This window comes from Suricata suricatta, chromosome 7 (assembly GCF_006229205.1).
Source record: "Suricata suricatta isolate VVHF042 chromosome 7, meerkat_22Aug2017_6uvM2_HiC, whole genome shotgun sequence".
Taxonomy (NCBI): domain Eukaryota; kingdom Metazoa; phylum Chordata; class Mammalia; order Carnivora; family Herpestidae; genus Suricata; species Suricata suricatta.
In genome coordinates this window covers 137,104,501-137,119,233 of record NC_043706.1, presented here as the reverse complement: position 1 = coordinate 137,119,233, position 14,733 = coordinate 137,104,501, and the positions used below count along the sequence as shown (strand labels likewise).

The 14,733-nt window shown below is 44.2% G+C and overlaps 1 protein-coding gene across 1 annotated transcript; it reads left to right on the top strand.

Annotated features, from left to right (window-relative positions):
* The first annotated feature begins 4,476 nt into the window (after positions 1 to 4,476).
* Positions 4,477 to 13,904, top strand: TAGAP (T cell activation RhoGTPase activating protein). Its single transcript, XM_029944770.1, has 10 exons — positions 4,477 to 4,608; positions 5,203 to 5,286; positions 5,375 to 5,428; positions 5,735 to 5,801; positions 7,290 to 7,456; positions 8,129 to 8,290; positions 8,750 to 8,859; positions 10,129 to 10,324; positions 11,137 to 11,251; positions 11,818 to 13,904. The coding sequence occupies exons 2-10, from the start codon at positions 5,260 to 5,262 to the stop codon at positions 13,077 to 13,079; spliced, it is 2,160 nt and encodes a 719-aa protein (XP_029800630.1). The 5' UTR covers positions 4,477 to 4,608; positions 5,203 to 5,259; the 3' UTR covers positions 13,080 to 13,904.
* The last annotated feature ends 829 nt before the right edge of the window (positions 13,905 to 14,733 follow it).

Below are 14,733 nucleotides of genomic sequence, written 5' to 3'. Positions count from 1 at the left end.
ACACACTCAATGTAGAAGTCACAGTCCCTGCCACAGGCTGACTGTCTAGACAGTCACCAGAATTAAAACAAAGCCAGTTCTCAGAGACACGTCTATCTCGATCAGGAGTTAAGGAAAGTTCTGGCATGAAAAGCAGCTTTACAGATGTGCTTCTTCTACCTGACTGTTCGTCTTATCTTGATCTGCTGGCTAGCAGAGGCCACTTAAGGGACACCTAGGTGGCTGAGTCAGTCGAGCGTCTGACTCTGGCTTGGGTCATGATCTCACAGCTTGTGAGTTTGAGCCCCGCATAGAGACCCTCTGTTCCCCTCTCTCTGCCCCTCCCGCTTCCTCTCTCTCAAAAATAAATAAACATTGTTTTAAAAAAGCCACTTAAGTCTCTTTCCCTGTTCCGAAAACTCTGGTCATGCAGGATAAGCGCTTGCTTTTCAAAGGAAACTGTAGCAGACGAGACGGTGGAGAGAGGGGAACAGACCCCTCCATCTGGTTTTCTAGACCCGCCTGCCCCCCAATCTCACAGTTCTTACAAACATTCCTACTATTGCTCAGAAAACTGTCATCAAACTTACTCTGCAATTTTTGGAAGCAGAGGTGCAGGATCTGCCCCGCCCACTGTCTCTGCAGTGGAGACCATGTGCCAGACGGACAGGCCAGCACTAATGGTGAAGGAACACCCCTCCTCCGTCAGCAGCCAGGGCCCGCTGCTCATGGTGACTTTCCATCAGTCACAAATGTACCTATTAATTAGATGGTAACTGTCAACATCTCCACCAAGAACACCTCCCTCTGGGTCGCCCATCAACAATCTAGTCTATAGGAAGAAGGAAAGATTCCTGCTTTAGAAACACCAGGGCCCTGACTTACTCCTCTCTATTGCCCTGTTTGCTGCTAACTTCTGACCCCAGATAGCTCGGTACCTCCCTTCCTCTCCAAAGTGGGGTGCGGTGGGTCGACGGAAGAATTACAGACAAGCGGAAAGTTCTACTCTGTTGTTGTAACAGTTTCTGCATGACGCCGAACCTTGGGTGCTATGCGTTTTTTAAGATGTAAATTGGATTGTGTTTATGATTATTAATGAAACTGACAGAGATTTGAAGTTTCAGGACAATGCCCTAAATCTGACTCTCCCTGTTAGATAAGAGTTCCCTAGAAGGACTCATCAGGACTTATCTGGCATAAATGGATATAATAGGTCTAGACATCTTGTTTCCATTTATAAATGAATCCCTTCAAGGATTATCCTTGAAAGAAATGGTGGAATGACCAAGGTTCAAACCCAGGGGCATGACCTTGGGAAAACCAACTGAGCCCTGGAGCCCTGATTGTCTCATCTGCAAGCCTCAGAGAACGACACATTCAGAGTGCTGTGTTAGTAATTATGTGAGATAAGTTATTTGAAAATACCACACCGTGTATGGCAGGCGCTAGGTGCTAAGTAAGTAAATCTCACACCCCAGAACGCAGAGCTAATGATGGACGCCAAAAACCGAGGTGATGTTTCATTTTTCTCCATTGCCATATTTTGATGGCTGAGTTTATAGTGAGGGACATTTGTGTCACTAGACCCCTGGGGTGGCTGCAGGCACAGGATTTGAAGGAGCAGGACAGAATCCTTTCTTCACTCTTGTCAAAACCATTAATAAACAATATGGGATGTAGAGTGATAAGCTATCAGACGACACAGCTGGAAAATAATTTTCATTGAAAATGGCTGTGGCCGTGAGGGTGATGAGGACAGGTAATGACGCACTGGGAGTATCTGGAACTTTCTCACATGCACAGACGTGATGTAGACCAGCAGTTCTCAAACTTTATGGTCTCAGGAACCCTTTACGGAATTACTGCCAAGTCTAAAGAGATTTAATTTATGTAAGCTGTATTTACCAACATGTACCTTGGGAGAAATTAAAGCTGAGAAAAAAATTAAACACAAGAATACACAAGCTTCCATTCCCATCATAACAAAACATCCCACATGCAGCCTCTAGAAAAGTCCACTGTCTGCTCTTGAGAGAATAGAGGCAAAAAGGCAAACACTGTTATAAAATAGTTTTGATTTCGTGGACCCTCCTGAAAGGGTCTCAAGTACACTCAGAGCTCCCTGAACACACTTTGAGAACTGCTGGTATAGACCAAACCTGAGTTTTTGAGTCTCCTAAATACCTCCCAGGTTGGGCTTGTCAAGAAAAAGGTAAAATGGACGAGTGCATGACTTCCTTTCTCCTACTAGAGATACATACTTAATTTCTTCTTTTTTACATTTTATATATCAGGATTCTAGGTTCATCTTCCTTTTTAATATAGAATTCCATGGCAAAACATAAACTAAAAGACAGTTTTTAAACCACTAATAGAATGTGTATTGCGGGGTATAGTGGATAATCAAAGGAAAAAAATATGGTCTTCATTTGAAATATATAGATTGAGGATTGATGCATCAGTTGTTAGAGCAGTGCAAGCATTAGATTTCTTAGAAAACCCAAAAAAGCATGTCAAACAAAAAAATAGTTCATGAAATACATATTAGCATAAAGAATGACTATTTTATAAGTAAATGTATTTTTTCAGAAACTATTTACTGAACACCTACTACGTGCCTCTCTCTGGGCTAGGTCCAGCATATATGTACTTTTTGATTGTAAAAAAAAATCAATGAGTCAGTAAGCATCCAGGTGGCTCAGTGGGTTAAGCATCCAGACTCTTGACTTCAGCTCAGATCATGATCTCACGGTGTGTGAGACTGAGCCCCACGTCAGGCTCTGAGCTGACAGTGCGCAGCCTGCTTGGGATTCTCTCTCCCCCCTCTCTGTTGTCACCTTCCTCTCTCTCAAAATAAATAATAAACTTAAAAAAAACGTTTTAAAAAAAGTCAGCGAGTCAATGTGAAGATGTGCGAAGGCTGGAGGAAGGACGGAAGGCAGCCACGCGCGGAGACTCCACAGGGCCACTGCCTGGAGCTCCGGGGACTCTGGCTCTGAGGCAGTTTTCAGCTGGACCCCTGAACACCACGCACGGAAGCCCTGAGTTAGGGGGCAAATCTTAACCGCTCTGTGCTTCAGTTCCCCGAAGAACGCCCAACCACGACTTCCTGTTAGGATAAAGACAATGGAGCTATCCGTGTGAAAAGTCTTGGAATTAAAGCCTGGGCTGATGAAATAAGACAAAGGGAGTTTTCTATTTTTGTTGAAGAATAACACACATACAGAAATGTGAACATAAGACTGGCGACACCAGATCAAGAGACGGACCGTCACAAAGCCCTGTCTGGCCCCCAGCGGTCACTGCCCACCCCAGGGAGACTGGAGTCAAATAGCACGGGTTGACTTCTGACAGCATCGATGACTTTGCTTCACATGCCAGATGCGCTCTTCTGAGTCTGACTCCTTTAGCTCGACATGATGTTGTGAGAGCCGCCCACACTGTTGGATGTAGTTACAGACCATGAGCTCCACGGAACACTCCCCTGTGTGAAGGTGTCACAACATATGTCACACTCTGCTCCTGAGGTAGCCATAGAAAACACCAGAGATTGTCTCTTATCCAGACTGAGGGATCCACACATTTAAAAAAAAAAAAAAGGAGGAGGAAGAGAGATCCACAGGTGAAGTTCACCATCTCTTTTTTTTTTTTCTTTAGAAGAGAATTAAACGCGTATTGAGTTTTGAGAGAGAGCAAGCAGGGGAGGGGCAGAGAGAGGGAGACACGGGATCTGAAGTAGGCTCTGAGCTGTCAGCAGCTAGCCTGATGCGGGGCTCAAACGCACAAACGGCGAGATCATGACCTGAGCCGAAGTCGTACGCTTATCCGACTGAGCCCCCCAGACGCCCCTCACGATCTCCTTTCTTCTTGAAATCGGTCTGATCAAAGGGATTTTGGTTCCATGTCAAGATTAGAGATGGAATTAACAATCTTGACTAGGAACTAGGGAAAGGAGAAAGGGGTTACATTTTGGCAGCTGCCTCTAGGGGACTTTCTTTCTGATTCCAAAGGAAACTGATAGTGACCATCTCTCAAAAGAGGCAGCCCATCTGGGGCTTCTGGGAGGAACAGCACCCGCACCCAGAGGATGCCCGTCAAGGTGCGGGGACTGATGAGCAGAGCGGTGGTGGGTGGGACAGGAGACGGCACCCAAACAGGATAGAGAATAAGGGCACCTGAGATCACCACTTTACAAAATAAATTATGTTTATTACAGGTGAACACAACTTCTTATTCACACATCCCACCTGTGACCTTAATCGGAGCCTTCACCTAAGAGCCATGTCATCTTTTCCACCCCTAGGAGTTTATAGATTTTTTTTTCTTTACTTTGAAGTGGAGGAAGGAGAAAAGGAACCAGAGCGGCCCTGAGAGGAATGAGGAAGTGAGGGCTCCCCGGGTCCGGCTGGCTGTGTCTGGGTGACAACCCATGACGCGCCTTCCGGTCTCAGTAATATTCTGAATTTCCACCTGCCCGCCCCCTCTCGTTATAACGCAGGACACGTGAAGCGAGCGCTTCAGTCTTGCCCTCCCGACCAGTGGATTAGTAGGAGCCGAGTGTCATGCTGCCTCTCCCGTTTGCCACAGTCCCCCGGAGATAAGGCAGGTCCGGCTGGAGACCCTCGGAGGGTGAGTACCGTAAAGTCACACCACGAGAGAATAAGCTCGCTAGCGCATCGCTGGTGTCACTCCAGCAGAAAACAGCTGCACCGCAGGACACGCAACACAATGTTGTCGAGGCTCTGAAGGGGCAACGCTTTGCTGCAGTGTGAAGCCTGCACTGTTTTGGCATAGGACCTCTGTGACCGTTAACTTTGTTTTGTGTTTACTGCAAGTAGCATCTTGGGAATACGTTTTTGACTCTGGGGAGTTAGATGAGATCACACAGAGCACGTAATAATACAGCACCTGACACATAGTGAGCTCTACCCCCCGCCAACAAAACAGGGTATATAATTATGGAATAATTATTTGTCAGATTATCTCTTGGTGGGAATGGAATAAATCAATAAGTGTGGCATGGTGAAGCTATCAGGTTTAAATAATTTAGAAATAAGCCTGTTCAGGTGCTGTTCTTACCAGCCTAAGACATCTGGTAACGTGTCGCAGACTTTAAGTGAAAACTTTTCTACCCAACAGTTTCAAGCTTTGTGTTTTGGCACTGAAATCGGCCAGCTTATTCTGTGTCTCCCTCCTCACTCGGTCTCACGTGATTTCTCACAGTCAGAGCCAAGGCCACACGGAGGGCAAGTCGTCGCTGGACAGTCGGCCCGGACTCTAATGAAGTTGACAGGCAGCTGCAATGCCGTACGTCCCCCTCTTCTATTTATTAATTCCGACTTTCCAGAAGTCAGAGTCCAAAAATCTTTACCTAATTTTGGTTCTTCTCTTTTAGGCAAAAACACTAAATGCCAATGAAATGGAGACATTGATTGGATGTCAGTCGGAGGTAAGAGCAATTTAGGAAACTTTCTATCTGCACGGTGAGAGCAATGACACTGTGTTCTAGTGGCATCTTGTTTGGATCATTTAATTATCAGAGTAGAAAACAGACATCATTTGTGCAGTATATTAAAAACATTAAGTCGGACCTTCTATGATAATAATCAATCGTTAATTCTAGAAGCTAGAAAAAAAAATCAGGGGACTCTGTTGACTAATTCCTAATACCCATAAAAAGTTGCATGTGTATTTTGTGGGGCACGACTGGGCAGATCTCTTCAGTCACTTTTAACTAAAATGAATATATTTTTAGGGTGATCTCAAGGAACATCCTCTGTTGGCATCCTCTGAGAGTGAAGATAATATTTGCCAGCTAACTGGTGAGTTTTGAAAACATACTGATCTTTTATGTAAGTGGTAAGAACCAATGTTCTTGGTTTGCAAAACCACAGTACCTTACCCTACTAGGAATTTTTTTTATAAATGTTCTTTTACAGACCGCAGAACATTAACCCTTAGATGCCAGGCAGGCTCCAGCTCACTGGAGCATCAGGGCACTCTGACAGAAAAGATCCTCTTGAGAGCCAACCCCCGGCTCTCCAAGGGGTTCTTAGTGGGGTCAGATCTCCCCGTCGCTTCCGTTTGGACAATTACGGCCCACATACATATGAAAAAGAGAACGCTCCTTTCCCCTTCCCTTCCTTCTCTAGCCATCCTCTGCCACTTGCCAGTGTAGAAACATATGGCCGTGCATTTAGAAAATATAGTTTTTATATTCAGGGGAAAACAAGAGAAGGAAGGAGACAGAGAAAAGAGAGAAAGAAGGAAACTTGCGAGTCGCGATACCCATTGCATGCACATCTTCAGGATTTTGCAAAGATAGAACATGTTGCTAATGCCTTACTGATAGTTCCCAACTGCGAGGTGGAGGTTCAAGCCTTCCTGGCCGTGTGTGCCAGCCCTGTCCTAAAGCAGCCACCGGGGAAAACCTCAAGGTGCAGACAGGCTGTTGTAGCTCCCTCTAGTGGCTAGTTGGTGCTAGTGTGGCTGCAGAGATTATCCGCCAGCCCAGCTAAGTGTCAAAATGATATTGAGCAAGATTCCACTTTTTTTTATGGCTCGGTAATATTCCACTGTATTTATAGACCACATCTTTATCCATTCATCTATTAATGGACACTTGGGTTGCTTCTCTACCTTGGCTGTTGTAAACAATGCTGCAACAAACACAGGGGTGCATCTATCTTTTTGAATTAATGTTTTTGTTTTCTTTGGATAAAACCTAGCAGTAAAATTACTGGATCATACGGTATTTCTATTTTTGAGGAAACTCCATTTTGTTTCCCTTTGTGGCTGAAATTAGTATAATATTCTGTTGTCGACTATGCTTCAGTTTAAAAAAAAAAAATCTTGAGCAAGTCACTTCTTCTCCTTTTAAGTTTCGTTTTCTCCACCAAAGAAAAAAATCAAAATAATCTATTTCACATCAGAAATGCCCACCACAGTTATGAAGGTCAATATGTTAAGATGGTTGTGTGTGATCTGCTTGGCTAGGTTTTGCTGATTTTCTGTAGCAAACAGCCCGGGGAGGGTAAAAACAGGAAAGGCGGAGACTTTGAGGAACCTTGGTGTTGATGTTTAGGGGCTCGTTGCTCTGGTAACAATGTGGTTGCTTTTGGGGTTGATTTTTCTAGATTAAAATTGACACCCTGTGCTTTCTCAGTTTTTCAAAATTATTCCTGCTCCCCCCGCTCATGACCTCCATACATGACGTTAAGTGGCTGAGGATATCCATTGTCTTATATGGGTCTTCATTTATTAATCCGTTAAATTTGACTTTTCTCTTTGCCTTGTTTTCCTGGCTGCAGAAATTAAGAAGAGAAAGACAGTGCTGTCCTGGCCCTTTCTCATGAAAAGGCTTTCTCCTGGGTCAGGTTTTCCTGGGGCTTCCGAACCAGAACTGAAAACGCCACTCTTTGATCAGCCCTTATCAACCATCTGTGGTGAGGAGGACATGCTCCCCAGACCCATTCAGGTAGGCGCACACTCACTCGTAAACCTACTTCAGGTTTCTGTCAGGCGTGAGGGATCCTGGGGAGCTCTCATATGTCGTCAAGCTAAACCTGCTAGGGCCGGTCTTTAGGGGGGTTTCCACTTTTGGGAATGATGTTTCTGCATATGAGTACGGTCAGGAGAGTACCTGGCTGCTTACATTCTAGAAACTCGCTCTACTTGCCCCCCATCCTTCCATCCTCACGATCTCATGGAGTTAAGAATGCTTACAATGTATAGCTTCTGAAAAGTCCACAGACCGAGATGGGGTCTAAAGTCCATGATCAGAAATCCAGTGTTTATATGGAATAAATTGAAAGGAGGAAATAATTTGAGAATGTAAAAAATTAGAGCTTTCACCACTTATCCCCTCTTAGAACAATAGCAGAGTTGAGGGAGACCGTTGGTAGCAATGGAGCTGTAAAGACAATCTGGCATTAACGGTCCCTTGTTAAGAGCGTTTCGGTATCGTGGAGAACTAACATTTATGGCGAGGATATTCTGTGACACATGAAGTTTGATGCGGTTCACACGCACCGTTTTCATTCTTTCTCCTATGTAAACATAGATTTGTTCGTGTATTAGTAGTAGCGTATGGTTTCATGTATTCAAACTAAGGGTAACCATTTCCTATTCCTCCCCTTTTTTCCTATAGGACATTCTTACTATTCTATGCTTTAAAGGACCTTCCACTGAAGGGATATTCAGGAAAGCAGCCAATGAGAAGGCCCGCAAAGAGCTAAAGGAAGAGCTCAACTCGGGAAGGACAGTGGATCTGAAAAGTCTCCCTGTGCACCTTCTGGCTGTGGTCTTTAAGGTGAGTTCACAGCATTGCTGCCAAATCATCTGCCAGTGCGCTCTGACATGTTAGTTCTCAGAAAATAAGAAAGGGGCTCTTCTCCCTACAAATCAAAGTAACTGATCCTGAAGTTTAAGTTTTTCAGATAAGCCTTTTATTTTCTTATATGAACATGTTTCTATGATCCCAGATTCCCAAAAGTGATACATTAAATTCTCCCCATGGTCCCACTTAGACTGCCCCATGGCCAAGTCTGTGCCCCTGAATCTAGTGGCCCTCAGATGATGGCCCTACCGTGTGCGCATTGTTAGGAAGTTGCTGAGAGAGATTTCCCTACAGTGTTCAAATGCAAGAAGGAAGGGGTGCAGCCTGTGGTAAGATGACCAGAGGGCCCCTGGGATAGACCGGACGGAGAAAATGAGACACCAGCACATTATGTGACATAAACAGGACAGGCCATCCTCTTTCATCCTCCAGGACTTCCTCAGAAGCATCCCCCTGAAGCTACTTTCCTGTGACCTGTTTGAGGAGTGGATGGACGCCCTGGAGAGGCAGAGCGAGGAGGACAGAATTGAGGCCCTGAAACAGTAAGTTGTCGGGGTCACTGCTGGAGGCCAGACCCACCTGGTCTCCATTTTTTGATTCTTCACGTAAGTCTCTGAGTGTTTCATCAAAATTGAAGTGTTTTGTGAATCAGACTGGAATTGTTTACTCCCAGAATAAAAATCACAAGGTACTTTGGAGACTTTTTAAGTAGTTTTAGCCAAACGAAAGGAAGCACTTCTTCAAAGTGTAGGAAGTGCAAATCCCGAGAGGTTGGAGAGTCTAAAAGTATGTTTTTCAAGAGGGTATGGGACAAAATCTTAGAGGAAACACTCAAAACAGGCTAAATAGCCAAGTGTAGGAATCTGGGGTTATCCTTAACCTAAGAGATTGGTGTCAGGCAAGGCATCAACTCCCCCATAAAACGTCCCCTAAGGCGTAGCAGAACATAGGGAGGGATTGTCAGTGACTAAACAATCTTAAACACCTAACCTTGAAATATCAGCACTTTCACCGAATGCTGTGAAAGTCTATTTATTATGATTGTCCCGTGCAGCTAAATCTTTCCAATGAAATAGTTATTGAACTGAAGGCATTAGACTATTTGTCCCAAATTGAAAATCCTAATATTATTACAAGTTTCTCCTTAAAGATATGAAGCTCTTTCATAATAGCAACTTCTTATGAGAAATGAAAATGGTCCATAAGAGAGTCACCATTGCATATTTTGAAAAAATGAAGCTTTACAAATCTAATTATTGCTAGTACCGTTGTTGCCATGTAAGTGCTACCTTGACCATATTTATGAACATGCCCTTATCAACTGATTTATGCTCCATAAAGATTTCTCAGAATGGTTTAAAAATGGGCCATCTTTGTGTGATGATCACAGATCAAAAAAGGTAAATGGTTGTGTTCCAAAAATGCCAGTCTTGCGGTGTTAGAAAGACATTCTGCCCGGCTAAACGATTACTCATCGAAACAATTTTCAAAATGTATTAAGCGATGGAGTTTGTTGCAGAAGTTAAGGATTCCTAATTTAAGATCAATACAAATAATAAAAGGTTGTGTTCTTGGTGTCCTAATTATAAAGACCAGTGTCTTAGGTCTCAGGATCTCCTGGTTAACCAATTTCATGCCACATCTGTTACCACTGGAAGTGTCTGAATGAACATTTCACAATCTTACTGTGAAAATGCACCTTCCTCATTTTAGAGGAAGTTGGGGTGAGGCAGAAACTTTCAACTCGCCACACTAACGGGAGACAGACCACAAGCCTCCTCTGAAACCGGCTTCCCTGAATCTCATTCCAGGGTTGCAGAGAAGCTCCCCCGGCCCAACCTCCTACTGCTCAAGCACCTGGTCTCAGTGCTCTACCTCATCAGCAAGAACTCGGAGGTCAGTAAGATGGACGCCAGCAATCTAGCCATCTGCATTGGACCCAACATGCTGACCCTAGAGAATGACCAACACCTGTCGCTCGAAGCCCAGAAAGACTTAAACAACAAGGTTTGTCTGGTCTATTTCTTAGAAATTCCCAATTTATGATCTCACCATTTGTTTGAAAACACCAAGGGATAATAAAAAGGAAGGGAGGGGGCACCTGGGTCACTCAGTCAGATAAGCATCTGACTCTTGGTTTTGGCTCAGGTCATGATGTCACAGTTCATGGGATGGAATCCCATGTTGGGCTCTGTGCTGACAGTGTGGAGCCTACTTGGGAATCTGCCTCTCCCTCTCTCTGTCTCTCCCTCACTCACCTGTGCACATGAGTTCTCTCTCTCAAACATAAGTAAACTACTTTAAAAAAAGGAGAGAGAGGGAGGAAGGAAGGAAGGAAGGAAGGAAGGAAGGAAGGAAGGGAGGGAGGGAGGGAGGGAGGGAGACCATCTGGCCAGCCCAAGTGATAAAATCCCTCTGAGTCTCTCTGACTGACTCAAGGTCACAGTGAAATATGAAATGCAAAATGTTTTCGTCATAGTTCTGCCTTCTTAGACTCATGCATTTGATGAAACGGAACAAATCTCTTGTCTCATAGGATATGTGCATCACACTTTGTCAGTCCAACTATCAGTTTGGGAAACTCCTTACTTTAGATAAAAATTACTATAAAGGAAGAGGTTTTTTTAAGTTCTCAAGAAATGTATGTCTCAAAGATAACTTTAATATACGTGATTTTTACCAATTTTCTGCATGCTCTTTTCAAACACATAAAGATCTCCTACGCCCTCACAGTTGACCCCCGTCACATCCTTTCTCCTCTTCCTTTAAAAAAATGAAAGCTGTCTTTAGGCCAACAACTTGCTTATTTTCCCTCACAGGTTAAGACATTGGTGGAATTCCTCATCGATAACTACTTGGAAATATTTGGGGAGAACATTCCGGCACATTCCAGCACTACTTCTGAAGACTCCCTGGAACACACTGACAGTTCAGGTACAAAATGTGCTCTCAATTGATTATGCTCGTGGGAGAAAGGTCATGCCAGCCTGCCAGTCCATGCGGTAATGTAAAATATATCTGGCATTTGAAGCAAAAGCTTCTGCCACAGATCACCAGGTCAAATCCACAGGACACTATGAAACATGGGAACCTGCTCTCCAGCTTTCCTGTCCAGCTTCTTTCAGAATCACAAAGACCTGCTAATTTTACTAAGTTAATGTTAGCTGGCAGGTTGTTTCCATGTAATGGACTATGGGTCCATTAAAATGGAATGGATCCAATAAAAGAGCCATCCAAAGGATTAATTTTTAAATTTAAGAGGAATAAAGTTTCACTGAAATGTTTTCTCTCTTTTCTCATTCTCTCGTGTTTCCTTTATCTGCTTCTCTTCTACACCTCAAAGTAGGAAAGAAACAAAATTTTAATGTGGCAACCTTCATATCAAGCCCCAAAGTAGCTTCACCAGATTACCTAGGGCCCACTTGATACGGGAATTGTACTAAAGTTTATTTCTCAAAGAAATTGAACCAGAAATTCAACTGTCCCTTAACTTCCCCCAGACACGTCGACGCTGCAGAATGACTCGGCTTATGACAGCAACGATCCTGACATGGAATCCGGTGGCGCCATCGGCTCCCCAAACAGGCAGCCACTGGTGGAGACGGCTGCCGGGTGGGGGCCCAGAGGTCCACAGCTCGCTTGGGAGTTGAGTCCGGAGCCCATCGTCAGCACCCTGGCCAGGCTGAAAAACTCCCTCAGTGAGCCAGACAGGAAGTACTCAGAGCCCAGCATGTCGTCCTCCCAGGAGAGCCTGGAGAGCCAGAAAACCCACCAAAAACTAACACTAAGCGAGGAGGACTTTGCCATGGCCCAAGCAGGGGATCATTTGGAAAGTGAGGAAACTGAAGACCCCTTTCTAGAGGAGGTGTTTCCTGCAGTTGAAGGCAACACCCAGAGGCCGCAGGACCTGAAGGTGAAGAACTCGACCCCGGGCTTGGTGTTATGGACAGGACTGGCATCCCAAGCCTCCTCCAGCGGCTCTCTGGACGCTTCCTCCGACGGCTCACCCATGGCTTCTCCTTCCAGTCCCAAAAGAAATTTCTTCACCAGACATCAGTCTTTCACAAAGACAGAGAAAAGTAAGCCCAACAGAGAAATTAAAAAACACTCCATGTCATTCTCCTTTGCCTCTCACAAAAGAGTGCTGACCAAAGCCCCCAGCTGCGTGTCTGTGAAATCCAAAGGCTTTACCAAAGACCAAGTAAAGAAAGGTTTTAAAAAAGAAAGCCAGCTTGCTGGGCGGATCATCCAGGAAAACTTGTTTGAAATCCAGGGCCAAACTGCTCTAGACTTTAGCTCCAGATCCCACACCCTCTCTGCCAGGGAAGTGTTCCAACAAGTGGACCAAAGAAGCCCTGGAAGTCCGCCATCTTATGAAGAGGCCATTCGGTGCCAGGTATTGGACCTCTCGGCCTACAGGGGCCAAACAGTTGGGAGCATGAGGGCCAGAATGCTCAGCAGGGATGCTGAACCTCTCCTACCTTTTCACCATGGAGGGAATTCAAGAAATACATGCAGTCAAGAGGCACTTGACGGGCACAGACTTTCTCCCAGGACTGAGAGCCAGAGACAGAACTGGACTGTCCATGTTTCTGTAGAAACAATAGGACACATGGCCGTCACAGGGAGACCTGACCTGCACCGGCCAAGAACTGTATCTGAGTCAAAACAGAAGCCTAAGCTGGACCATCTAATGCGACGATGTAGTCAGCCGATCTTTGAGGCTGACCAACTCCGATATGCTAAAGAATCCTACATTTAGGAGGGCAGACCAGACACCATGACATGGCTTACGGTGTCTTGTAAATGCACAACTGTATAAAGAACTGCTTTGGACTCTGTTTTCAAAAAAGTCGAGAATAAGCTCCTCTAGAAAAGTTGTGTGGAGCCCTCCTCAGAGGGGATAGCCACGCAATGGCACTCAGGCCGTGTCTGAGTGTGCCCGCCTTTGTACAACATGTAGCAAGTGTATAAAATGTATTGGAGACAAGGTGTTAGGTGAAAGATGCCTCCATGAGCATGTGTAGATATTTGTTTGTGAACTTGTAGTCAACTGCATTGCTACCCTCTGCCTCCTGGGGAACTATTTTGAACACTATTGGTTAGTGTTCAAAAATGACTTTTTTTTATGTTGCCTCAAATGTCATCGCATTTTTCATATTTTCCACAAACTCCATTTAGGGGGAAATGTTTAAATCTCTGTTAGAAGTTTCCTCCAGTAAGCAGCTTTGTAATAATTGCCCACAATGGTAAGAAAAAAGGGGCAGACTGGAAGGGATAGACTTCAGTGTTTGGAGTTATGTCAAAGGCATTACAAACTCCAGTGAATGAAAAGGCCGTGGTTAAAATTTATGAAAAATACTGAAATGTGTTCTTTTAATCATCTCATTTTCAATTTGGGTAGATTAGTAAAAATGCATTATATCAATATTAACTGATTTATAGCACTTTGAGTTTCTCTGTGGCTCAGTAATGCCCTCAACAGTGTGTAGGGAATTATATGCATTGGGCATCATATATAGAACTTCAGTATAATCTCACTACAATAAATTGCCTTCCTTGTTTCAAAGTAAACGTGTTCATTCTTTCCTGATGTGTTGCCTTCTCTTCCTTGGTTCATAGAAACCCACTAAGAAAAGCATTGGTGAAGGCCTTTTATTTTTTTCAAAGGAGATTTATTGATAACGTGGTCCAAAGTTAAAAATGTAACCTAGATTGCTCAACGCAGCATGCTCAGACTTCATGATAAATGCTTTATTAAGCACACCAAAAGTGTATAAATTTCAAGGGGAAGACACGCCCCTCTGACTGCTAACTTCAGAGAAGCAATTTTTTCCAGAGTTGGACATGGACTGTAGTTACAATTTTTAGCATCTACCATGTGCCAAGCACTGTTCTAAGTATTTCAGGCCTAAAAACAAGAATACCAACTTCCTACTAAGAATTAGAATTCTCATCAACAAAAAATAAAAACTAGGAAGCCACTTCTCCAAAGAGGACATCCAGATGGCCTATAGGCACATTAAATGATGCTCAGCATCACTCATCATCAGGGAAATACAAGTCAAAACCATACTGAGATACCACCTCATGCCAGTCAGAGTGGCTAAAATGAACAAATCAAGAGACTATAGATGCTGACGAGGGTGTGGAGAGATGGGCACCCTCCTGCACTGTTGGTGGGAATGTAAACTAGTGCAGCCGCTCTGGAAAACAGTGTGGAGGTTTTTCAAAAAACTATCCATAGAACTCCCTTATGATCCAGCAATAGCACTGCTAGGGATTTACCCAAGGGATACAGAAGTGCTGATGTATAGGGGCACATGTACCCCAATGTTCATAGCAGCACTATCAACAATAGCCAAATCATGGAAAGAGCCTAAATGTCCATCACCTGATTAATGGATCAGGAAGAA

Excerpts from the sequence above, each read along its gene's own strand:
- TAGAP (XM_029944770.1), top strand. The coding sequence starts at position 5,260 with ATGAAGTTGACAGGCAGCTGCAATGCC. Across the intron at positions 5,802-7,289 it reads TAATATTTGCCAGCTAACTG|AAATTAAGAAGAGAAAGACA; the intron begins GTGAGTTTTGAA and ends TCCTGGCTGCAG. Across the intron at positions 11,252-11,817 it reads GGAACACACTGACAGTTCAG|ACACGTCGACGCTGCAGAAT; the intron begins GTACAAAATGTG and ends AACTTCCCCCAG.